Genomic DNA, 27,393 nt, shown 5'->3' with positions numbered 1-27,393 from the left:
TGTAAAGTGACATTAGAATGTTGCCAAGCGTGTACTACTTCTAATTCAAATAATTACAATTCCTTTCAGGTTTAGCGAATTATTTTGAAGTGATATGAAAGAATTGATTATTTTGTTCCGTTTTTAATATTATTTTTTTTATAAATCTTTTTTGATAAAATTATTTTTAAAAGACTGAAGCGCCATCTATTGATACAATTTGTCAAAATAAAGTTGTTCCGTCAAAAGAAACGGAAAAACACGAGTGTGCGTCGCCTCGGTAGATATCAGTTGAATTATTCGGCTAAAATGCCCTGGCACGGGCATACGTAGTCGTCGGTCCGCCATTACGACGCAGCCGAAGACACGTTCGTCGTATTTAGTTAAATATTTTCATTTATAAATGAGTAATAACGCTCATGAACTAAGTAATCGACTTCTGAATGCGTTGGATAACAATTACAATGTAAGTTTCAGAGTTTTGATGATCGTAAGCCCGATAAACTAGTCGAGATACGAAAACGGTCCACGAGCCCATGACACCCGATTCGATGTTGCGATTCGGCCACTCGCGAGGTTGCCTCGGGAGTGCCTTGTGCAGTGCTATGATCACGAGATGTGTCGATAACCGTCCAAACAATAAATCGGAATATAGTGCGAGTCGCGGAACGGAAACGGAGCGTGTGGATACGTGAGCGTTGCGAGTTAGAGGGGCCACTGACGTCGTCAGCCCGCCGCCCCGTCCCTCCGTCCCTAGTGCCAAAAATTTTGCAATGTGAAAGTATGGAATTGTGCCACGCGCGACCTTTCCCGTTTATCTTCTCCGTCGCTGTGACTAAGCGAATGGGCTGCTGCGAAAATGTGTTTTTTGTACCGATTGACCTTACGTGAGTACAAACGTAGCTATAGGTGGTGTGGCGAGCACCTGGCGCCTCCGCGTGCCGTATGCTGCTCCTCATCACGCACATTTTTTCCTCGTTCGCCTTATTTGACAGCCTGTTCTAATTTACAGGTTGTGTAATAACTATTCGGATGGTTTTTTAGCGATTATTTAGCGTACTCGTGTTATTTTTTTGGGGTCTGCCTGTTGCTAAGGAGTGTATGGCAGGTCTCTGTGAGAGTGTGTAGTGGCCTGTGTTTTGACAGCTGTTTGAGGCTGTTTTCAAAACTATATTTATTATCTTTGTAGTTGTTATCAGAGGGAAATGATTAATGTTTCATTAGTTGATACCATAAACTTGTAGCTTGCCTTCCTTGTTTAGTGTTGGCTTCAGTTGCCATGCAAATATCCAGTCATTAGAGGTTAATTATACTCTAAATTACATAGATAACTAATGTTAAACTTTGTTTGGTCAAAGTTAAGGTTATGTTCTGACAGACTCCTTGGTACGGTTATGGAAATGTCTTCATAACCAACAGTCGTTGACGAAATGAACTGTGGTAACATTTTGTTTTATACACCATGATACATTTGAAGGTTATATTTTTATGTAATCTTGAATGATGTAGAGAGCATCAGCTGATCTAAGTAGTGCCATCACTGTGACACTTTTGACGTTCTATTGTTACTATTACTATATACAAACTCTTAAAGTTGATTTTCAAATGAACTAGTTTTTGGAAGTATCAAACAAACAAGTTTAGATGTTTTGGTAGACATGTAGTTTTGGTTAAGCTGATGCGATAAGGTTCTTACATATACTTGGATACAATATCTTTATGAATTCTGGAGATTGTCTGATGATCTGTCAAATATTCCCCACAAAGTAAAAAGAATTACTTTATATTTGAGAAGAGATTCATTACACATACTGAGAATGACTGTTTTTAGAACCTTTATAATGTAAAATGTAACTAAATCCATTATTTCTAGAAATTTCTGGATATAATCTATGGATTGTTTAATTTAATTTTATAATTATATTTATCATTATATTGACAACTCTAGTTTTAAAGAGAAATTCACCAGCTAAATTAACCATCAATCTATTACTGTTCCACTGCTGGGCAAGGATTTCCTCCCAAATGAACGAGGGATTAAGTATTATAACAAATTTGATTTGATTTACATTGTTGCAAGGAAGACACTATAAAGATTATTAAATAGTAGTTAAGAACTTTAGTTACTATTTTTACAAAACTTTGACACTTAAACTGCCAATAAATTCTTTAATCGGTTCCTTATGGGGTACTCAGTTGGTTTACTTACTCTAGGTCAGTGTCATGAATTATGGTCTAATTTTCTATTAGTATTTTGTACCTTTATTTAGACTAGATATATTTCCCAGTAGTAATATAAGTTTGTAAAGATCATACGAAGTATTCTTTGTGTGTTCCCTATCTACCCCTAAGAAATAAGGTAGTTCATGATTGTATGTAGTAACATCAAAGTAAACTCTAACAGAACTCTATCATCATTAGTTACCTTTATACATCTATTTCAAATGATTTAGTAAAGATGACGACTGACAAAATATACACTTTTGGTAGTTGATAGAATATGCTTATGGTGTTGCAATATTTTCCAGTATTGACAGAGAGAAATATAACAAAACCCCATCACCATAATTGACCATTCATCTAATTCAAATTATTAATAAAGATGATGATATTATAGGATCAATACATTTCCCCTACTTGCTGAAAAAGGCCTATATTATTATTTACTACCATATTCTCTATCAAATATGTATATACAATGTTGTATCTTATGAACATACCAAACAAAAACAACCTGTGGATTTACTAAGTGTCAGTTTAGCCTTGAAACCACCCCAAGTTAATTATACCCTACAAACTTTCAGTAAAACAACTATCAATTTAATTTATTTGAAAGGGGTGAATCAATATTGCATGAGATTTTCAAATATTATGCAATCATGAAGTAGTTATTTTTGGGATACCATCAGGTACTTGAATTTATCAGTCAATATTTGTGTTACTAACTTATTAACATATAGGTACACAAATCACACATTTAGCCCATAGAGATAGGTAGAGGCCAAAGAACACCACTTGGTATGATCCTTACAAACTTCCCTTGCCTCAATCACATTGATATATCTTTTCATACGGGAACACCAGTTATGAGTACTACACCTTATCTTCTTGCAAACCTTTTCTTAATAACACAGTTAAATAATATTGATTTCATACAATTTCAAATAATATATCTATTACCTGGGTTTATGGAAAGAAACCTCCCCTCTCAAAGAACTTTTTCTAAACAGATTTGTCTCAAAATGTAGATTTTTAGTATAATATCTATAAATAATTGAATTGAACTTGGACATTATCAAATATAATCATTAACCTATTATTGCTTCATATGGGTGACCTCTTTAAGTGGGTTAAGGTCATAATTCATGTACTATTGTAGTCAATTGTTAGTTATTTACTACATACACCTTTCGAAGACTCATCAGAATACCTTACTGCAGCCATAAAATTATATTTGGAAAGTAAATATTTATTGCAATTACTAAATCTGTCGCCAATTTAGAAAGGGGTATAGAGACTTATAAGAAAAGCTGGCAATAATCCCTATTAATCTACCATTCAAAAACCTTAATATATTGCCAATAACATAGCTAAGTACTCATAATTGTCCAGAAAGACTCCAGTTAAAAGTCTTAAACTAGCTTGTACAATTTTGAAACTAAATCCACAAACCGCACATGAACTATCAGTAAAAGTGTTGTATAATGCCATAAAAAGGTGAAGGATAGTTCTGTTTGACTTGTACCACAGGTCATTATCACTTGCAATAATGTCAATGACCCTATGACTAAAGGTATTAAACCATTGATATGTTATGTGTACTATAATTAAATAACTTGTACATTGTATGAGACTACCATCAATATAACAGGTGTTTTATCTTATGTCTCTTACTTTTATAGTACTTTAGAGAGAGACTTCCTGTATGACAAGGTGTTTGGATGTGAATGAGGCAAGGGAAGTTTGTAAGGATCGAACCAAGTGGAGATCTTTAGTCTCTGCCTACCTGTGTTAGAATAATGTGTTATTTTATATGTATGTATGTATGTATTTATTTATTTATTATAGTTTGTTCTATATAACTTTTTCCAATATTTTCCTGTCTCTAATATAGAATAGCAATTGCTTAGTACTGGGTAGACAGTTTTAAGTCTAGTTTGTTAAATAGCACAACTTTAGTCAACAATAGTATACTTTCCTATTTAAGTGGAATAGCCCATGATTAACATAAATATACTACTTATTGTTTATTGAAATTCTATTAATACAGAGACCTAAAATTAATTCTCTCATACTTCACTATTACGGGAAATAACACATTCAAATATATTTAACTGATTGGTTTTGATGGTTTACTGGCTGGCTGGGAGATTTAAGACCTATAATTATGTAGGTTATAGTTTACTTATCATTTGAGTGGTTTAAAACTAACTAAGTCATATTGAAAAAGGATTTGAGTTTGGGAATTAAGCAAGTAAAGTATGAAGGTATAATTTCCATAGTGTTCTTGGGTCTTTACCTAAGCCCATGGGAATAAATAATAATTTGATGTATAAAAAAAAAGACAGGTCTGATAGTAAATACATGACCACTACCCATATAATATAAATATAATCGAAACCCATAAAGTTAAATGAACCATCAGAGTGATAAGAGTTACAAAATAATATAATTACTTGTTAATCAAGTCATTGTCTCTAATTAGATACTATTTACCTCAGACATTTAAATAAGTTGTAAGCTAATTTTAGAACAGGAAAACTTTATTTATACGTTGAAGATTCTTAGCATTACTTGAATATGTAGTATACAGTTAGCACAAGTTTTTTATCCATACAGACACATGTCATTTTCTCCTGTTTTATTTACGAAATTTGTTTAGATAAGTACCTATATAGTAGCTTATTCTCCTATACACTGTAACTAATGTACTACCGCCAGGAACTCAAAATGAGTACCCTCAACCAAGACTGATGTAAGTCGGTCGAAACGTCGGGAAATAAATAAGGTACTGTAGCGTAAAGCCTTATTTTATCCACACCTGAGAGCTTTTTTGCACTCAGACAAGTGTAAATTACTAATATGTAGAGAAAAGACAAAATCCCAAAAGCATATTAGATCATCACTCTTAAAAAAATACTATGGTCAGTAATGTCAAACGCCATTCTATATATTACATACTCTCTGCCCAAATTTTGAATGCTCTCTTCATCTGCTGCTAGGGGAAATCCATATTACAAGTTCCATTCTTTTATTGTAACAAAATTCTTGTACTTACCTTTTATAAGTTAAGTCTAATTGGTATTCAAAATGGTGACCTTTAATTTGCCATATGAGGTCTTTATTTTGTTACAATGAATCTTTTTAGTGTCCTGAGACGTAGGGGAGCTTGTATGGACCCCTTCTTTGTAGAAATACAAAATCCTTTTACTATTAACAATCCGAAACCCGTTTTCTTTCTGGAGTTGTAGCCATTTTTTACCAGCCATGGGGAAGCCTGTCCTAAATAATTCTTTGAACGTTTAATTTGGGTTTTAAATATGTCTCTATGTTCATTTGTCAATGTATTGGTATTTAAATAATTGTAACCGATTATATCATAATGGTCAGTTGTGTAGAAATTTAAGAATTTCTGCCTTGACCCAGAAACACATTTTCGTTGGTTTTTCAAATGAAACTGTATTTTGTGCTGAAACTTTCCTCTTGTTTTTAATTAAATCGTTTTCTAGGCGTTATTGTCTGTTGAATTATGTCTTCGTTTATCTTTGGTTGATCCATAAGAAATACCCTTTATAATTTATAATTATAAAAAAAGGGGTTTTCTTTCTGGGCCTTTCTCTACCAATGCAGCTGATAATCAATAACTATTTTTCTGTAGTTTACCTGGTTAGTGTTTAAACTGTTCCACTTTAGTTTTAATATCATAACTGATATCCTTATTAACAACATTAAGACCGACTTCTACCATCAAGCACGAAACGTCATCCTTTTTTAAGTAGGGAATCGAACCCTCTCACTATCAGTAGCCTTCAAGAAGCATAACAAATGAGTCAGTCACATTAGTGCGTGTACGCGTACGCCACAATCGTAGGAAACTGTCGATAGTTATTTTTTCTCCACCATTGATTGCGGAACGTCGTAAAACTAAGAAATACCATAAACCGTTGTAAAAAATAACATTGGATTATTTTCAAACAACGTTTGTAATTTTACATTAAAGTTTTTTGTATTTTTTCCACGATTAGACTAGTTGCGCCGTGTATAGATAATTAGTATAATATTGTTTTATTATATTTTAGGACTAGTTTTACAGATTCTTAAGAAGTGTCAGATAACCCATCTGCTGGATAAAGTGGCAGTATTAAAACAACTATCAAAATTCCACCTGATGCTGTGGTAAAACCACAATTAAACACCTTAGAAATACAATTATCGGTAACAAAATGCATGGTTGAAGCCACTTGAAGCAATCATTTCACATTTTATCGATCATACGTACGGCACAATTCCAGACATAATCTACTTTATTTTATCTCGCTGAAAAAAAACGGGAAAACTAAGATTCCTATGAAAGCTAACATCACTCGGGACTTCCCCGAAAAATGATGACGCGGCAAAGCTCTATCGAGAAACACGGCAATTTTTATTATATTTAAGATCTTAATATGTCTTGCTTTTTTACTCAAAGGTTGACCTTTAGTCCTTAAAAGAGATGCCGAAGAATAATAGCGTATCTACCTATTAAGTATTACCTAGTAACTCTGCAGACTATTTTATATTGCTTATGACTTCGAATTCGGGATGGTTAATCGCTCATTTCTTACCCGAAAAAGATAGATTGCCTGATAAATTTGTTATGTACGTCAGGCTGGCCCGGCCCCATGGAATTTAATAATGAGATTGTTATCAATCCAATGTACCCGGGTATACTAATATATGTAACACCTTCATTTTCAATGTAACTCTTTTTAAAAGAAATTACGTGCACTTCTTAGTGGCCGGGCCAGCCTGACGTTTTCAGCCCGGCCACCTTGTTCCCACTAATCTACAAAAAATTCTGGCAATATTGTGCTACAGATGAAATGTACCCTATAATTTATGCATATGTAACACAAAATCGAATCCTAAAATGCAATAGCATACGAAATATTAGCGGTTGCAGGTGGCCGGGCTGAAATTATTTCGTTAATATAAAACAGTAAAACTGCAACACCTACCAAAAACTAATACCAGTACATAATGAGATATAGAGATATAGAATACATGTAACGCTTTCATTTTAAATTATAATACATATTTAGAAAGAATAATCACTTGAAATTATATTTCAGCCCGGCCACCTAAAAGCGGTAATATTCCCTAAAATCTTATGCCAATTTGTACAGTAAAACCTGATACAGCTATGAAATGAAAGTTTCATTCGTTTCGTTTTAGTCGTATACCTTTAAGCCTTCTGTTTGACTAGATTATCAAAATAGGAGAAACTTGCCGAAGGGTGACTATCATTTATTAACTAATTTCAGGACATTTGGTTTGTTGAGTGAAACAAAATGCGTTACTATGATATTTTTATTAATAAACTAAGTAGTATAAATCACACATAATAATTGTTGGATACATAATACCTAAACCGATATATATTTTCTCCGTTTTTGGCTTCACAACATAACCATACAAAGATAATAGTTCACAGACGCTACCACCGATTTTTAGACGGCGCCTGTGTCGCGTCCCAACCTAAGTCGTAAGATATTTTCCCCGAGTAGACAGAATAGATGCGCAAGAGCCGTGTAGTTATCAACACTTCTGACATAATATTTTACGTTTTAATATTACTGTGAGTGTAAAATTTGATCAGTTGTTGCAGTGTAGTTGTTTGTGATGTGATGTTTTTAAGGTAAGTCATAGTTTTGATAAATTAAAATATATCGACAAACAATGTTAATGGGTAGCTAAGTAATTATTTAAAAAAATATACAGGTAAAGTAAAGTAAATCTAAACACTCATTTACTCAATAATAAAACTCCATACAATGCCATCAACTAAATATATTTTATCCTTTCGTTTATAGTCAATAGGTAATAATTTTGGTGATTTACTAACAGTAAGTGTTTAGTTTTTGTGAATCTTATTGTTGTGTACCTACCCTATGTATCTACTTATTATTATTGTGTACTTATTTATTTCGTGAAATCAATAATTAATCAGTTTCTTATTAATTACTGTAAGATTTATATATTGGATTTTAGTGAATTATTCATTGTAATCAGGCAACCGTCGACGGTGTTCGTTTGTACCCGCGCTTCTTGTAACTCCCCCTTGTACGGCCTGCCACAGCGATCCACGTCCCTCGCTCACCGCATTCTTTTCCTCGTCCCGCGACACGCGCCCCTCTCTCCATCTCTATTCTATCTTATATATTTCTAATGTCCCAAAAGTTATAAGTTTTGTGAAAGTTTTGATTCTTATGAACATTCTTTGCTTTCTTTCTTTCTTTCTTTCCTTAGGTGCTAAAATATTTTTAATAGATTTATGTATATACTTGATAATGAATGCAAATGTTACTGCATACACTTATCTTTTTAGGGAATTTGTATTTAAATAAATATTAATGTAGTTATTTAGCCTACATGAATACCTATTACGAAACCATAGTTAAAATGAATATATTTTATTGCAGTTGAACGTGCCTACACCATGGGAAAACGTAGTGCGTTGGATATTGTGGCTCAAAAACAAATATTTGAGAAACATAAACGCTTGATCACCACGACAAGATATAGTTCTATTATATACAATACCATAGCAAAAGATATAAACTATGTGATGTCACCAAAAGCACTATATCTCAGCTTTAGAAGAAACTTTTTAAACAACCAGAACTCACCTCGGGCAAAAGATGAGTGCTTCATTAAAAGAAATGAAGATAATACCAATAGTATTATAATTTCGTCAACATCATCATCAAGGTCTTCTCCAGTTATTCAACAAGCAAGCTTACTTCATCAAATTAGTTTTAAATTTCCAATTGATGTTCATGAATGGAAGAAAATTGAACCCTTAAGTTATACGTATAAACGACACGATAAAAATAAACCTAGTGCAAGATATCAGACGTACAGAGCTGTTCCCAAATTTAAGTGGTCCGATCTTTTAAGAAAAAAACTCTGGGAGTTTTATAAGTTACCTTGTACTGTAGCATTTAAAAGACATGTTATTCAAGGCGCTAACATTACATTCTACGGACGTTGCACTCAGTGTCAAGCAACAGTGAAAATTCAAAATAAAGATAAGACTGATCATATTATTGATTTTTTATGTGAAATTGATCAACTTCAACCAAATTTTAAGCATAATCCTTTAAAAAAAATACGACTCACTCCGTACTCAAGACGAACATTATCTGAGAAATTAAAATTTGATTCAGCAACAATAGTTAGAAAACAAATAGCGAGTCATGATATGATATTTCAAGATAAGGAACCACCTGTATTGCCATCAGTCGGAGCATTACGCCAAATACGTCATGAAACAAGGAAGCAGAAATGGTACCATACCAATCAAATATTATCTGTTGTCATTATGGCAAATACTTCAACATACTCTTCCGTAATTCAGGAAATTTTAATGAAACCAACTTTTCATATTTACTACTGGTTAGAAGAACAAATAAAATATTACAAACAATATGTTCAAGAGTATGGTCGACCAACCATATCATTAGATGCCACAGGCTCTATAATTAAACCAATTGTGTTACCTAATGGGACTAAATTTACTAAAAGATTATTCTTATATGTTATATTAATAACTGCTGATAGCTTTTTAAAATCTATTCCAATTTCACAAATGCTTAGTGATTCTCACACTAAAAATAGCATTGCGGATTGGTTGGGTAAATGGGCCAGTAATGGAATTATCCCTCCTGCAGAAATAATCACGGACGATTCCTCAGCTTTGATTGCTGCTACAATCCAATGCTTTACTTCATATAAATCTACAAAAGATTACTTAGAAGCTTCTTACAGTGCATTGGAGGGACATACAAATAGTTTGCCTGTAGTATATATGCGAATAGATACAAGTCACTTTGTAAAAACTATTCATAATCTTTCGTGCTTCAATAATACAACAGAAAATGTAAAATTTTTCTTTGTTCGTTGTATTCTTTACATTAAAACAGCAGAGTGTATCGTAGTCATAAGAGAGATAATTGAAAATATGTTAACTGTTATTTTAACTAAATTTTATTCAAAAATTTGCTTTGATGCCCACTGTAATTTGAAAAGAAGAATTCAAGGTATTACAATTGATAAAAAAGATTCTAACAACGCACACAATTACGTAGATGAAGAAAGATTCCTAAATGAGGAGAATGTTTTAGATGTAAGCAATTTTATGGTATGGTTTGATAATATTGTTGCTTGTAAAAATAAACAAGAAGAGGAATCTTGTGAACGCCCCAACAAATTATATTATCCGCCTCTAATATCTACTCTTAAACGTTTATTGGGAAAATTGCCCATGTGGTCAAACGTTATGGCTCCATTATACAATTCAAAAAACAAAAATCCATCGTCTAGTGCATCAGAGGATTATTTTAAAACAATAAAACATTTATTACTCAAAACTAAAGTAAGAAAATACAGGATTGACGAATTTCTAAACATACATATTAATCATTTAAATGGAGAGCTTAATATCGCTGCTAGTGAACTACAAAATAATGAGGCACCGCCCCTTCAAGAGCGAAAGATTAAAATCAAAAAGAATCGTCAAAAAAGAACACACCAGAAACGGTTATTTCCTCAAGATTCTATTTTCAGTGATATGCCAAGTTTTATAGAAAATTGGAAAGGACAAGCTGAAGAGCCAGTTACCGTACCGATTTATAAAATGTTAAAATTTATAAAAAATGGAAATATTGTAACTGGTTCCACTTTAACAAATACATGTGGTTTTGATGCTGTTACATATTTAATAGCTTATGGTTATATTGCATTTAATAACTTTAAATTAGAAATAGATCAGACTGAAAATAATAATAATATGTTATGTAATTATATACAATTTATAGGTAACAAAAACATATCTGAAGCCGCAGTATACGAACTAAGAAATACTATATGTAAAAAGTACTACAAACTATCCTCGAAAAATACAATAGATATAAATTGTGAATGCAATGTCGCAAATTTGTTTGAACAAATGATTTTAGAATTATTTTATAGCGCTCTATTTACAAAAATATGTACCGAAGAAAAATGTGCATTTCAACTTCAAAGAACAGTACCATTTTTACCCATTAATATGAACGTAATTAAAACATTTGGAATATCAGCCCTAGAAGACTCAATTTGTATAGACGTTATTTCGAAGGATTGTGAACACGATTGCCCGGGCACTGTTTTGTCCAGCTATAATGTAAAGAATATTATATCTTTTGATTTAAATGGAACAGATCATATAATATTGAACGATATACCTTTATCTATCAAAGTTAGAACTAATATTTATGTGATTGTTGGTGCTATTGAATATGTAGTATTGGGGGAAAATCTAGGACATTATAAATGCCATTTATTTAATCAAGATCTGTGGATGTGTTATGACGATTTACAGTCTAGTGTTAAAAAAAGTAATTTGGATTTAATATTTTTACATTCCTTGACGTACATTTTAGCTTGATTAAATAACATAATCAAGTGATTAGTACGTTTTTAACGATTCTAATAAGCAATATATTTAAATTTGAATTAGTCAAAATACTTATAGTACAAATGCCAGATATAGGCTAGCAATGATTATTATATTAGCATACGTTTAATTATACAAGTTAACATTGTGATTTTTAGCTGTGATTTTAATATTATGTTAAATTATATATACTACATAGCTATATTTCCATTAGCTGCCACTGAAAGAACTATGGTTCTCTCTTTATTTAAGAATTGTTGTAATAATTATATTAGCATAATTTTAATTGAAAGTTTTCAAAACTTTAAATTCAAAGTTGATGTAAAAATCATTATGAAAATCTGTGATTTTTTACCAAGGTATAATAAGTATTTAACCAAAAATTATATCTTCTAATATTCTGAATGAATGAATGTTCGATGTTAAGGTAATATTGATATTACTATAATTTTTTTGATAACTGTGTTATTATCAATGTGTAACCTTTTTTTACATTATTTATAATTAACAATTGTTATAGTACCTAATTAATATAAGTACAAATGTTGTCTAACTAATTTCAAAAATGATTATTAAAAAAATATGACAATTACCAATTTTGTTTCACTCAACAAACCAAATGTCCTGAAATTAGTTAATAAATGATAGTCACCCTTCGGCAAGTTTCTCCTATTTTGATAATCTAGTCAAACAGAAGGCTTAAAGGTATACGACTAAAACGAAACGAATGTAACTTTCATTTCATAGCTGTATCAGGTTTTACTGTACAAATTGGCATAAGATTTTAGGGAATATTACCGCTTTTAGGTGGCCGGGCTGAAATATAATTTCAAGTGATTATTCTTTCTATTTCAGCCCGGCCACCTGCAACCGCTAATATTTCGTATGCTATTGCATTTTAGGATTCGATTTTGTGTTACATATGCATAAATTATAGGGTACATTTCATCTGTAGCACAATATTGCCAGTATTTTTTGTAGATTAGTGGGAAACAAGGTGGCCGGGCTGAAAACGTCAGGCTGGCCCGGCCACTAAGAAGTGCACGTAATTTCTTTTAAAAAGAGTTACATTGAAAATGAAGGTGTTACATATATTAGTATACCCGGGTACATTGGATTGATAACAATCTCATTATTAAATTCCATGGGGCCGGGCCAGCCTGACGTACATAATTTGTTTTAGCTTTAAATGTGTCTAATATTTTCACTTTTTACTTTCCAGGTTGTCGACATGCATACTGTCAACGAAATTATATCCATATTGGAGAGAATCAATATCACAAAAGAGCTGTTGGAGGTAATCTAATATATTCTATTTTGGGCGCCATACTTTCAAAATGGTGCCGCGTTATTTTAGACGTAAGCCTGACAAAGTTAATAAGTCCATCGATTCATGTTTAAATTGAGTTTCTATAAATTCTGTGCTTGAATTTGCATCTGTGCTTATTTTCGTCAGTAGGTCAGAACGCCAAATGCTGCTAACATTTTTGCAGTAGTGAAAACAACATTTATTTTTGGAACCTAGTTGCTATCTAGGTTTTATAAAGACCTGAGGATATGTGGATTTCTTTATGAGGTCTCTGGTAATAGGTGAATAATGATAAACTTAGCCCTCAAGGGAAAATAGACTTTTAGGGATTATTTTAATTACAATCTGTAATTTAAATATGGCTCTTGTGTCACTATAGATCCCACGAATCAAAAGTTTTGATCAGAACTACATTATTTACATCCATATAGGCATTCACCTACCCCTACTATAAACTTAAAAGAAATCCAAAATATTACGTGGCTATCTTTTTCGGCACTTCTTAGTAATCATATAAATAAATATGATTTACATAGATTAAACAGAATTATAAATAAACAAGTTTTTAATACTCACTATATACATAAAGTTTTCCCATACTTAATACTTGTTTTGACTGCGAAACTAAGACATGAAACTAACAACTCTAGAGTTGGTCATACAAAACCTAGTATATAACATATCTATCAGGATCGAAGGAGATTGATGTAACGCCCTCCACAGGAAGGATCAATTTATATAATCGATGCATTCCGCCGTTCCATTCTATGCACTTTGTAAATCAAATTATATGTGCAGAACCTTCGTAAATTGCAGTGTTAACTCTGAAATATGTGTCGGACTAAGAACTAGAGGACATTTGTTCTCATGTACTGTTGTTTAGTGTCATTTTTTATGAAAAATACAAACTATGCTCGGATAGATAGAATAAGTCGCTACATTAACATCTACTTTGCTATTGGTTAGAAGAAAAATATAGGCAAAAAATATATAATATAAAGGTTTTTTTTTATAATTTTGCGTTAGCGACATTTACCGGCTGCTTTTCTATCCTATTAAGTATCTATTACTTTAACCAGAAGATTTTTAATTAATATTATCCTACGTTTTACTTATACTTGTAACTATTGGAGAGTCTACCCATGAGTTTATTATAATGCTGCTTTATAACTATTTAAATAATAGGATATTTCTTAGAATTGTAACACAATAAGGTTGTTGTTATTAACTGTATTGTTTATTGTAAATCGACATTGTATTTCTTATCATACACTCATCAGCCGCGTATACGACACTTGAGTACACCGAATACGTTACTAATTACTACATTAGGATGGGGAATAACCGATGCTGTTTATTTGTAGTGTTGCTAGTTTTAAAAATGCAGCAGTTTTAAAATTTTTTTGCTGATATCCAAATGATATAAAAAGTTTGTGATCCATATTTTAATAGATCATATAAACGAGAGAATAACAAAACAGAAGCGTTTTAGGATAGAAATATTACCAAAAGATTAGAAAAAATATTTATTTCATCGTCTCAATTTTTTAATGTAGATTAGCGGTATAATAAATGACTTAATAATCCTCAATTAAGCCGAATATTATAACCATTGATTGGTATAGAATAACATATATACCATGAATAGATATACCACATAATAAACACTATACCAATCATATTTTTCACATTCAAACAAGTATTTATCACATAAGATCAGTCCAATCGTAGAATAAGAGGTTTTTCTAGACCAATAGTCTAGAAAAACCTTTTATATACATATATCTGACTAGCTGACCCGCGCAACTTCGCTTGCGTCACCTAAAAGAATGGGTCAAAATTTTCCCCGTTTTTGTAACATTTTTCGTTGCTACTCCGCTCCTAATGACCGTAGCGTGATGTTATATAGCCTATAGCCTTCCTCGATAAATGGGCTATCTAACACTGAAAGAATTTTTCAAATCGCACCAGTAGTTCCTGAGATTAGCGCGTTCAAACAAACAAACAAACAAACAAACAAACAAACAAACAATCAAACAAACAAACAAACTCTTCAGCTTTATTATATTAGTATAGATATCTTACTCGACTAAACCAATATTGTGTGCTTTTATCCTCAGACCACCCGACTGGGCAAGCACGTGAACGAGCTCCGACGCAAGACCGCTGACCCGACGCTCGCCAGACGCGCCAAGGTGCTCGTCAAACGGTGGCGGGACCTCGTCATACCCACTGTTGCGTCACCTGGACATACTGGTGAATATACACGTCATATATTTGGGCTATTTGGAGGCATATACAATATAGGATCAGACTGCCTTTGTGGCTCGATCGGTAGTGGATGTGACTGCGGCGCGGGAGGTCTCGGGTTCCTGTATCGTACACACATTGGACACTATAAACAAAGTCCTGCACAGTTGGCTGGTTTCAATAAAACTGGCCGCCGTAGCCGAATATTGGCCAAGAGGACATTACATTTTGGTTCTAGAATATTAGGTCAGGGAAAAAGTCTTTTCGTATTATAGTATTTATGAACTTGTAATAAAATCTTTTCTCTTCACAAAAAAACTCGATATTTGGGTACCTCACGAGCTCACTGAAAGAAACCTAATTTAATGAACCGTGTACTCATTTGTGATTCTTGAAGCCAAAGAGATTTTATTACAAGTTCATACATATTATAATGCGAAAAGACTTTTATATTTATAATTGGGCGGTAGTTGTACCCTTCTCAACACCGTAAGTGATTTCTGACTTCTGACTAGTCCAGTCTAGTTTACCAAAATTGAAATAACTCACACTATTTTGTCTTAGTTGTCTTGTGGCGGGACAAATCAAATTCACTCCTACGACTCGCACTCAAATTGGTTTCGAAATAACTAACCCTACGTTCTATCAGAGCTTGAGGCTATCAAATCTCAATTTAATTAAAGGAAGCAAGGAATGCTCTTTAAAAATTCCTTTTTTATCATTCTTTGGCAGTTCAGAATTCTAATACTGAGCGTGTCGTTCCACACGTCAAAAAATAAGAAGAGATCTCTGTATTTGGATCTAAAATCACCTTAAATACATTCTAATAACGGACAAAGGGGTTAATCCAATACTATCAACCATTTTAAGCAACGGTAAACTGTGTCACGGGCTTGCCAAACAGTTATGAACGACGCAATTAGACCACGGCCCGTTTATTTGCAATAATACTGATTATGTCATTACAAAACATTTTTTTGTTGGATTTAAAGAACAGCCCGAGGCTTGCGTAAGATGATTGAGTGATGGCTGCTGAACTGTCGACTGAAACTTTGTACATCAATGAGTTGACTTTTTACTTGAAATGTTTTAATAAGTTTTTTCTACTTTTATTTACAACTAGAGGCCGCTCGCGACTTTGTCCCCGTGGAAACCCTCCCGTGTAAATCCCGATCCCTCGAAAACAGCGGGATAAAAAGTAGCCTATGTTTTAATCTGGGTCTTCAGCTACCTACATACCATCGATTCAGTAGTATTTGCGTGAAAGAGTAACAAAAATCCATAGTTATCCATACATACTCACAAACTTTTGCATTTATAATATTAGTAGTATAACATTTTTTGATGACCGATTCCGTGGCGCAGTGGTTAAGATTACTTACTTGATTCGAAAAAGTGAAAAGTGATATCATGCATTTATTTAAGCTGAAAATCTAAATTGATTCACTGAATTCAGTAGCTAATTTTTGTAAATAAATGACATATGAAACTATTTATAAATTTCAGTACTAATAAAGCTGATTAGTATCAATTTAATATGAAAGTGCAACTTCATCTTGATGTATATGACTAATTTATTATTTATTGTATCAAACATTGACTTACTACATTTGATAAAGTGATATGACCAAACAGTTATGTATCATAAAAGTTGTTATACATTCAATAATAATCCACAGACTATAGTCGATAGAGACAATTTTTGCGTACATTTATGCTAATAAAATAAAAATTAAACTTAACCCATTATTGTGTAAGGATCTTATTCCAGATTGAGAAAGAGGTGCTTGTCAATTATAAATTTATTTACGTTTATACGGTTCAAATCTAAATCCATAAACACATATTATGATGATGCCCCCCCTTGCTGTCAACAAACAGCTGTTACATGCTAAAAGCCTTTGGGCAACTTGAACAATTTTGACATTAAGTTGACCACTGACTATACTAGTGAATGATTAGTGTCTATTAGGCTTCTTACAATGCATCCGTTATACCTCAGAAGAACCGTTATACCATATATAACACAGAAATTGCTGAAACTAAAACTTTTTAACATTTCCCAGGTTCGAATCGGTCGTCAGCAGAAAGGCAAGTGCGGCGGCTCGGCGGCACTCCTCTCACGTCACCGGCACTCTCGCGGGTGAGTGTCACTCTCAAAACGTTTTTATTTAATTCTGAGAGGCCACGCTTACCCACTATAGATCAAAGCAGGTATTCTTTAGTAAAGTAATGAAGGAATTACGGTAAATATCAAAAATAATAATAAATTGTAAATATGTATGTAGAAGAAAAGTAAAAAATAAACAAAAATGGGTAATTAAAAAACGAACTTTTGCATTTCAAATTATAATCTTATAATAAAAAAACTGGTTTCTACATTTCTTAAGGTTAAGAACAAATTAAACTACAAAGTTTTTTTACAAGCAAATTTTTTAGTTGTTGCTTTTTTCAGCAGACTGTTCATACAAATGTGGTATATGTTTCAGCAGGTGGTTAGTCCAGCGGTGCCCAGTCCGCGCCCACCGTCCAGACCGGGTTAGTATCATATCTTTAAGAAGTGTTAACAGCTTAAGGTGTTCATCATTTTCTTTTCAACAGACGAAACATTTGCTAACAATTTTGCAAGGAATACTCGTCACTTACTCATCGAATATCACCTATTGAGTATCTCAGTTAGAAACATAAGATTTTCTAATAATCATTCAATAAAAATCTATGCTCGGAAACTAAGTCTGTGAATATAATTATTAGTTGTGCGAAAGTTACGATTACATTTTCTTTCTCTTCTTTTTTCTCAGTGAATCATTAAGAGCTCTTGAAAATTATTTTCAAAGTGTTAATTTAATATTTAGCACTTGTATAATATGAATGTGTTGTTATGTATGTTCCAGCGTGGGGCGGTTACGAGTCAGACTCGCAGGATGTGATCCTGGTGGACGACGAGCCGCCGCCGCCGCCCGTGCCCAACCCGCTCAGCCACATACACAAACCGCTCACGCCACGTACGTACACACGCATATATATACACACACACACACACACACATATATACATGTACAAACCTTTACATATTAAGACATCAGTAATGAAAGTCCCTAACTCGCAATTGGCCAGCGTTGGGAACTCAAGTCCTTACCCCTCGTTACGGGAGGAGACCTTTGCTCGGCAATGGGACAATAATGGGTTAAATTTATTTTTAAAAACACGGACACTATTTATTTGTAATAAAGCAAAATAAGAACAAATAATATTATGCTGCAATACTAGCAGACAGCAGTAGCAAAATTGGATCAGAAAAAAAACATCTTCATATGAAATATTCTAGACTACAATATTATGTCAATGTGATTGATTTTCCCTTTCCATTTTAGCGGTAAAGAGGCCTCCCTCGCCGGAACCTCTGTACGATGAAAAGAAAGCGAAAAGAGACAAAAAACCTAAGAAAAGAAGGTAAGAAGTTGTGATTTATATCAAAGAAAACTTTTTTTAGTAGTAGCAAAGGTTTTCACATTTCACACAATCGATTTTAAACATGTTATAAGCGATTTCTTACTAAACTATCAATACCAATAATGAACTATCTAATTCCCTGCTGTTGAAGAGCTAATTCCAAAAAAATTTAAGAAATACAATTGTGACAGAAATGTACTGATCCCATCCTACGTATTCCAGGGGCCATGGTCGCGCCGGCACGGGCACGGAGACGACAACACCGGCGAGCAGCACGCCAGGTCCCCCGCCCGGGCCCCCGCCCGGCGCCCCGGGCCCCCCCGCCGCCGCGCCGGTCCCCGCGCCCGCCGCCTGGGCCGCCAGGAACGGCACCTCGCACGAGCGCCGGCGGAACGGCACGCGGCCGCCCCTCGACTCCTATGCTGCCCTTGTACATAAAATGCCACCCGCTGGGGCCAAGAAGGTAACACATACAGTTAGCGAAATTACCGCTAGTGAGGTAATGATAAATGGTAACACAATTACGATACAATGTTACAGGTGAAGACGACAAAGGAGCTGTTAGAACAGATCCAGTCTCGCGGCAGTAAGCCGGCCGCGTCGCCGAGCTCGCCGCGCTCGCCTCGCTCGCCGGGCTCGCCCGGCTCACCCGACGTCATGCTCATCGAACCCGACGGTCAGTTCCCTAGCGAACCTTTCCACGAACGTGGGTTTCCACGCGACGCTTCTCCGGCCGCCGGCCGTTAAGTCTACAACATCTCACGATCTGCTTCGTTCTCTAGCTCCAGCGCCGGTAAAAGTGGACTCTCCTTTGCGCAACGGCGGCAAGTCTCCGCGGGCGGAGTCGCCGGTCGAGACATACGAGCCGCTGGAGGACGAGCGCGAGTACCACGAGTGCACGTGCGGCGAGCTGGCGGAGGGCGAGGACGGCGACCCCGCCTGCCCCGCGGCGGCGCGGCGCGGTGTGCGGCCCGGCGCCGTGCTGGCGCTGCACCACGCGCTGCTGCCCGGCGTCAACGGCACGCGCGCGCCCGTGCACCCGCACCGCTTCGCCGTGCGGCCCGCCGAGGACCCCGCGCGCCCCGGCCTGTTCGCCAGCGTCGTGCCGCTCTACAAGTACTCGGACTACGCCGACGACTTCTGCGCCAAGAACATGGCGCGCGTGCCGCTGTGCGAGCACCTGCCCTGGACGGAGTTCGCGCCGCCCCCGCCCTCGCCGCCGCCGCCGCCCTCGCCGCCGCCGATCCGCCCCTACCCGATAGACGACACGCCCGTCGAGGAGGAGCCGGCCGAGGACGACGACGACGACGACGGCTCCGCCGACGAGAAGCCGACGATAAAGCGGGAGATCGAGGCGAAACCTCAGCCGGAGCCGGAGGCCGAGTCGATACTGACCGTCGAGGTGGAACCGACGCCGACGCCGATGGAAGTGGTGGAGGCCGAGATGGTCGGCGTGCCGACGCTCGAGCCGAGCGAGAGACTGAAGGCGCCGCTGCTGACGCCGGAGGACGAGTCGGCGTGGTCGCCGGCGCGGCGCGGGCCGGCGGGCTCGGTGCCGCCGCACGCCGCGTCGCCGCCGCCGCACCGCACGGTGGAGCGCACGAAAGCGTCGCCGGGCGGCGCGGCGCTGCTGGCGGCGGCGCGGGCGGCGCGGGACGCGGTGCCGTACGACTACGAGCAGCTGGGCGCGGCGCCGCTGCTGGGCGCGCCCGAGCTGGACGACGACGAGCGGCTGGCGGCGGCGCTGCTGGCGCCGGACGCCGAGCGCGACGAGCTGGGCCGGCCGGGCCGCCCGGCGCGCTTCGCCGAGTGGCACGAGTGCGCCCGCCTGGGCCCGCTCGTGGCGCTGCCGTACGTGGTGATCGACTGACGAAGTAGTGCCAAACGCGTGACGCGCACCAAGTGTCCTTACGTTACTTGTAGTGGCCGTACTCAGATATTTATTTTGTACCGGGCGCCCGCCCCCGACGTGATATTATATAGTACGCGGCGCGAGTCGAGCGTGTAGCGAATCGAAGCCAAATATACGTTGCGTGTCGAGGTGTCGAGACGTCGCGGCTCTGTGATGTGCGGTGTAGTGCGGTGATGTGTGGCGGAGTGTGGCGGCGAGCAGGCCCGGCGGCGCCACTAGTCAGCGCGGCGGGCACAGGGAGAGGGCGACGGACCGGTCCTATGTATCGCTTAAGTGTTCAAGTGTTTGTATCAAACGTGTTGTATTTTGTAACGCTTTGACTGCGCACTATGTCATAGAATACGTGCCTCGTGTAGATAATGTTACACATAGTAGATACTTTGAGATATTTTTGATAATATAGACGAGTTGTTAGTCAATACATTTGCTCATTTCGAATTGTTTGAATGTACAAATAATGATAATAGTGCACAGAACTGGACCTCCACTGTCGACAGTCAAAGACGCTACTTTATTTGTGAATACATACATTTCCGCTTGGCCATCTTTGTTCTACAGAAAGAATGGTACTCATTAACATAATAAACTGCTAAATAGTTAGGATAATTACGATAAATACCAGTTTGTTCCTTGGTTACTGTTCAAGGAAGTTAAGTAGTCATTACTCTATATAAATAGAGATATTTAAAGTTCCTTCAAAATTGTCCTATTGTGTCTTCAATATTTTATTTCTATTGATGTCTCAAACATGGTATTAGTATAGTATCAACCCTTCAAAAAGTTCTATTTTCTGTACTATACTTCACTTCTATATCCTACCATGTCTGATCATCTTTCTGTTCCAAACAAAATTTATTTAAATACCTCTGCTGCTTCTATATAGAAACAGTCAATAAATCTGTCTACAAAATTTGTAATATTATATGAGCATAAATCTGTATTGAAAAGCATATTTCCTGTACAAAAAACACTAATAGCTGGCTTCCTGAACCAACCATTTGAAATAAATATAAAAGTAGTAATTTTAGTTATTTGCGCAAATGTGTCGGGGCCGAGTTCCTCTTGGTCAACTGTTTACCAAGTGCCTTTATACTACGAAGGTGTCCGAGCGGGTATAATTGTCGATTCTGTTATAAAATTAATACATTTTTAGTCTTGATCAAGTCCTCAATTTTGTCTAAAATGGAAAATTCCTTCAATGTCTTGTTTTTGTCAAATTATGTTTGTACTGTTGAGTGAAGTAGGTACCCAATTTTTTGTTTGAGTGTACTTTATTTCCTAAATTCCGATATCTGCAATATCTTGTTGCTTTTCGAATTTGTTATGTTCACATGTTATTATATTTCATGAAATTAAAAAAGCTAAAGTGGTGACCTTTTAAGTAAGTTGTATTTGAAATTGAGACTAAAGTTGTAACAGAGTCGACATATTATACAATAGCACTAGTAACGCTATAACACAGTACATAAACACACACATACATATAGTAGGTTGACGTCGTCCTGTCACCTGTGCCACGACGCAACAGACACACACAATCCGGTCCACCATACTTGTATAGCTTAGAATACCCAAATAAGATTAAAATAATAATCTGTCGACTGTTTTCATGAGTTGTCGTTACCCTATGTGATTTATAAAATGAAATAAATGAAAAAATTAGGTAATTAATAATTAATAGGAGTTCCAATTGTATATTATACATAATTATCGCATATATCATGCGTGCGAGAATATCAATGATAAAAAAATGGTAAAAAAGAGAAAAAATGTTAAATTTTATAAATATTAAACTGATTTAATATATGAAAAGTTGTACCAAATTGTTTATGGCATTGTCTTTGGCGTGCGTTATTGTTTGTGGTTACTGTTTATATGTAAAATAGAAGCACATTATGTTATTATATGCTGTTATATAGTGTTCAGTGAAAGTTGTGAAAATCTGATAATTTAGTAGGCTGCTTGTCAACTTTCACACAAATATTCACCCTGACTATTGTTACTGATCACAAATTGTAACATATCAGATCTCATAGTACAATATCACACATCGTTAGTCCTCGATGGACAATAACATAGATTTTTAGAAACATTATTTTACCTTTGCACTGTGTGTGAATTACTATACAGTAGTTGCAATATTTAGATGTATTCATAATATTATCAACTTTCGCTGGACCGACTCCTAAAGCAGTGTATTTTATATTTCCATACACTCTGACAACAATACTCAAGTTACATAGTACATTATTATTTTATTTACAGTATTTTAGCTATTTAGTGTTATGTGATCTTAACTATTTTGTATATTTAAAACTCTCTTACAAATAAACATTGTATCAGCTCTGATTAGTTATGCCGTGTTTTGTCTTTTTCATTCATATGGAATTTCAAAATTGATTGAAAGTGACAAAACATTGTATGACTAATCAGAACTTATACAATGTTTATTAGTAAGATGGTAAGTAAGTAAGAGACAAAACACTCAATAGCCCAAAAACTGCAAAATCAATTTTTGTCAAAGATGTTGGTGACCAATTCTCTCGAAATTATATTTATATGATAATGCTAAAAGTACAAAAATACATTGACAATAACACGCGCCGGAGAAATATTAAAATATAAATACGCCTCTTATAGAAATGAAATACAAATTATAAACATTACCCAAATATAATTTTTACCAAAGTATGCCTGCGGGCTTGGTTGCTATCAAAATTGCAGTTCCTAGTTTGTACACTTCTTGATGGGTCTGTTACCAAGTGATGGTGAAATGGTTTCAAAGAATATTCAACTTCAAATAAACATTGGTACTTAAAAAATATATATCTCAGTAAATGCTTCCTTTTTCTTGAAAGTTAATCATATCATGTTGTATTCTAAAAGTCATAATTATTTTGATTGGTAAATGATAACAGGAAAAGTGAAGAAGCTTTTCTTTAACATTAAAATGTAACATTATAATTTTAATCATCTACCCATAGCAAAGATCGCTTAACCAAAAATTTTAAACTTGCAAATTTTATGTTCTATTTTGGATCATCAACTTTGCTCAGAGTCAACCACCTAATTAATTCACATTGCGGTCATTGACAAGGTTGAATTCATGACTAACGAAAACACACTATAAATACCCAACCTTATTTATAAAGCATTTAAAGTTGAATTTCCCTTGAGAAAGCAGGCCAACACTCGGTAATGCTGAGCCGTTAAGAACCAATCAATATGTTGACAATTTGGTAAATTTTTCAAGTTAAATGCCTGATGTATCTGCAGTTATATGCGCGAGTTGATCTAGTGATAACTAACTGTTTATTAATTCTATTATTGTTTTGTTATTATATATTTTGTATGTATGTTTTTCTCGTTCTAATTGACCATCCGTTTTTGCTAGTAATGTGTATTAAATAGCAGGTAAAATAAACTGAATTCCCTTTAAAAAGACAGGTATTACAAGGTAACAATCGTTTTGATTTGGTCTCTTTTAAACATATCCCCAATTTCAGTCAATTTCCGTTAATTTATAAAAAAAGATAGCTTTTTTGTAAATATTCAAACAACCCAAAGCTATTTTTTTTAATGTTATCTTTATTACTTTTATAGAATCTGTTAAAATTTTATGAAAGCTGTTCCATATTTTCATGTCTTTTGTTCCTAATGCATACAAAACGCGACACAAAAAAACTGTTTCATATACATTTTCTATTATATTTCTTCATAATCTATATATTTAGAATCTGAAAGACTAAATTTCGAGCTTATTGTATATTTGAATATGTATAATATATCGCATTTGACTACAGATACATCAGGCTTTTCATAATGTTGTGCTGTCGTGTGTAGCTGACTCAATGAAATACAAATACATTGAACTAGTATGCTTGTAGAATAAATAGTTTGGAAGTTATTTGAGAATTTTGATCAAAAATATGTATTTAGACATTTTTATTTATTGTCCAAAATGTTTAAATACAACAATTGTTGGTGGAAAATCTCATATGACTAGTTTTAATGGGCAGGCATGTTTCCATTGAGTGTGTTTGGCTACTAAGTAGCTTGGATAGTATGCTAGTAGGTTGTATTGTGTATTTCAGTGATCGCGCTACACAACTAAGCTAATTTTGAATGTTACAAACCGTCCGTCTGTTGCAACAATGTCTGTTACGAATTAAACAAAATTATTATTTGTATGATGTTGTTTTTTGTTGTAGATTTCTCTTTAGTTTTTGTATGACTCTGTGGATACAATTTGAATCGTTGCATACCTTTTGCGCGTTGAATATTCTGGAATATATGTAACCACACTTTTGCGATTCATGATTTTAATAATACGCAATGAGAATGAAGGTATAATCTCGGAACTTTAATACGAAATCGAAGAGATACCGATCCTTTTTAGTATCTTACTAAACGCTAAATACTGAATCTTCTTTAAGTTGCATTTAAATCGACAGTTCGTCATGTCTTAAATCAACTCAAACAATTGAGTGTCATTTAAATAGAAATAGGTTTCAGTATACAATTGTGTTAGTCAACATTTAAGACTACTCCCAAAGTATAGATAACTTAAATTCCTATTGTGTATTATTTAAATTGTCAAACATTTCCTAGTCAGGTTGCGGAGATGATGGGTGATCTTGTAAATAGTATTGTAGGTATCCGCAATTTAAGTTGCCGATATAATACATACCATTTTGATAGTCTTGCAGTTGTAGCCAACATTATTATTGGTTCACCTCTTTTGAATTAATCTTGGTTAACTTACTTTTTCATACATTTACTGTCCCTTTATCTATTGGATAACTTATCCGATACTAATCCATTAGCGTTATTATTGACTCTTAAGCAAATTTTTCTTACTGATATACTCAAAACCATTGGAAATTTTAATTGTACTTATTTTCTTGTAGGTACTAATGATATGTCTCAATGCAGGGTTTTTGTGCACAAGACAAAATTACTTTGTTTATTTGTAATGACGAAAATCTAAAAAAAACTTTAAGAAAAAAATATTGTTTGTGTTAGAGAATTTTTTGACGAGATTTTTTCATAGTTGCTAGGCTATTTCAAAACGGTATGTGTTCGGCCTTAATGACTAAATATTAGCGAAATTCGGGTTACAAAATAAACCAGTCATACTAGAGAAAATGAATGTGTGTTTGTTGAAATAAATGCCAGTTTAAAAGAGTAAGGTTTAAACAGATTTCAATATTTTTCTGTCTTTGTTTTTTTCCTTTATAAAGATAGGGACAGTTTGATATTGAAATTGACTTTGCTTATTACAGCTGAAAAAATTAGTCAGTTTTTAATTCTCGATATTTTGTTTTTGAAAATTGTAATTTACTGTTATCAGCTTAGTTTTAAGTAAATTACAAAGTTTCTTAACAATTGATTTTAATAATGCAGGAAATTAAAAAGTGACTAACATTCAGTTTTTGTGCTTGGCATAAGTGTGGAGTCCCAATCGTTGTGTTAGAAATTAAGTTTTATTTTTCCTATTTGATTTTAGTTTCCACTTTATTTTGAAGTGTCATATCGATCTTGTAAATATAATATTTGTGTTAAGTTTTGATATACTAGTTAACCAAATGTTTTCTGTTATTGTGTGTACGTCGTGGGATCGTTGGGGGACAAGTGTCGCCATCTGGTGGATATTCTGTTGTAAACTAAACTTTGTCTTGTTATATTGATTCTTTCTTACAAAGACTACAGAACCTTCATCGCGTAAAATATTTATTTAGCACTGAACTTGGGATACTTATTTGAAATCTAATATTAGGTAGTCAAAATTGTTCCTTCTATTCACAATTTCTTGAGAAGGAAAAATGTAACTAAGTTTAGTTTGATTTACAGCAGAATAAACACCAATGTTTAATAATAATTCTTAACGATATTCGTCTCCCAACGACCTGACGGCTCAAAATTGTTGGCAAAAAACAAAGAAACTGCAGCAAACGGACGGTACAAGTATATTTTGTAATAGTCGGAAGGCTCCGTGGTGTGAACACATTGTTGATAGAGTTGCGCGGACTGTTGTTAGACTGTTGTTTGTTGTTGTTGATAGGTGTTGTTATGTTTGAGCGCGATTTTCTAACGTCTTTGACTTGTTTTATCTACTAAAGTCGTCATATATTTTAAGATTGCGATATATTTCGTATTAGTGCAATAAACAGCTGAAATTGACGACTAGACTTCATTCATTACGCTAGGTATTTGGAAAGGGAAACTAATATCTTAGTAAATCAATAATTTTATATTACAAAAGATTGGAATACCTATCGTGGTAAATGAATGTACTTAACATAATTTAGATGAGAATTTTGTACAGTTATTGACAAGGCAAGGATGTTAGTTAACGCAGAACCAAAAAGGGGTGGAGTCAAAAGTGGGCGTGCCCGCAGAGCTTGTAGTCTAACGACAGTCCGTGTGATTGTGTGTCACACCACAAAGACACACAAGTTAATATTACAAACGACTAATATATATACACACAACAACGTGTTTTTATTACGAATCTTATGTTTTATTTTTATACCTGTTCCTGAAAAAACGTATTCAGCTCACCTTGTTTCGCTCCATATTATGAATGTCTTCTCCAATATCCTGTCATTTGTTGAAATCAGCCAAAAGCCCAGACATATGTTTGTACTGGCCAAATATTTGCACATTATAGGATTCTATTGTTAAGCCACCAAGGTTCTACATATTATTTAGAACCTAAGTTATAGAATGTCAGTCAGCTGACAGCTGCTAGTCTACTAATTTTGTTTATATCCGGAAAACACTACTTTG

At 35.1% G+C, this 27,393-nt stretch overlaps 1 protein-coding gene across 3 annotated transcripts; it reads left to right on the top strand.

Moving 5' to 3' along the window:
• Positions 1–295: 295 nt before the first annotated feature.
• Positions 296–27,115, top strand: LOC142983831 (uncharacterized). 3 transcript variants are annotated; one of them, XM_076130946.1, is made up of 10 exons: positions 296–445; positions 12,900–12,974; positions 15,107–15,242; positions 17,303–17,379; positions 17,729–17,774; positions 18,131–18,241; positions 18,611–18,689; positions 18,912–19,152; positions 19,230–19,365; positions 19,472–27,115. In XM_076130946.1, exons 1-10 carry the CDS (start codon positions 383–385, stop codon positions 20,557–20,559), a joined length of 2,052 nt encoding a protein of 683 aa, XP_075987061.1. In that variant the 5' UTR covers positions 296–382; the 3' UTR covers positions 20,560–27,115. The 3 variants fall into 3 exon arrangements, with proteins under 3 accessions (XP_075987061.1, XP_075987060.1, XP_075987062.1); XM_076130945.1 differs by having other exon boundaries at positions 17,726–17,774; XM_076130947.1 differs by lacking the exon at positions 296–445 and adding an exon at positions 495–866 and having other exon boundaries at positions 17,726–17,774.
• The last annotated feature ends 278 nt before the right edge of the window (positions 27,116–27,393 follow it).

This window comes from Anticarsia gemmatalis, chromosome 25, assembly GCF_050436995.1.
Source record: "Anticarsia gemmatalis isolate Benzon Research Colony breed Stoneville strain chromosome 25, ilAntGemm2 primary, whole genome shotgun sequence".
NCBI classification, from domain to species: Eukaryota; Metazoa; Arthropoda; class Insecta; order Lepidoptera; family Erebidae; genus Anticarsia; species Anticarsia gemmatalis.
The sequence above is the reverse complement of the archived record's forward strand: the minus strand, read 5'-3'. Positions and strand labels throughout refer to the sequence as shown.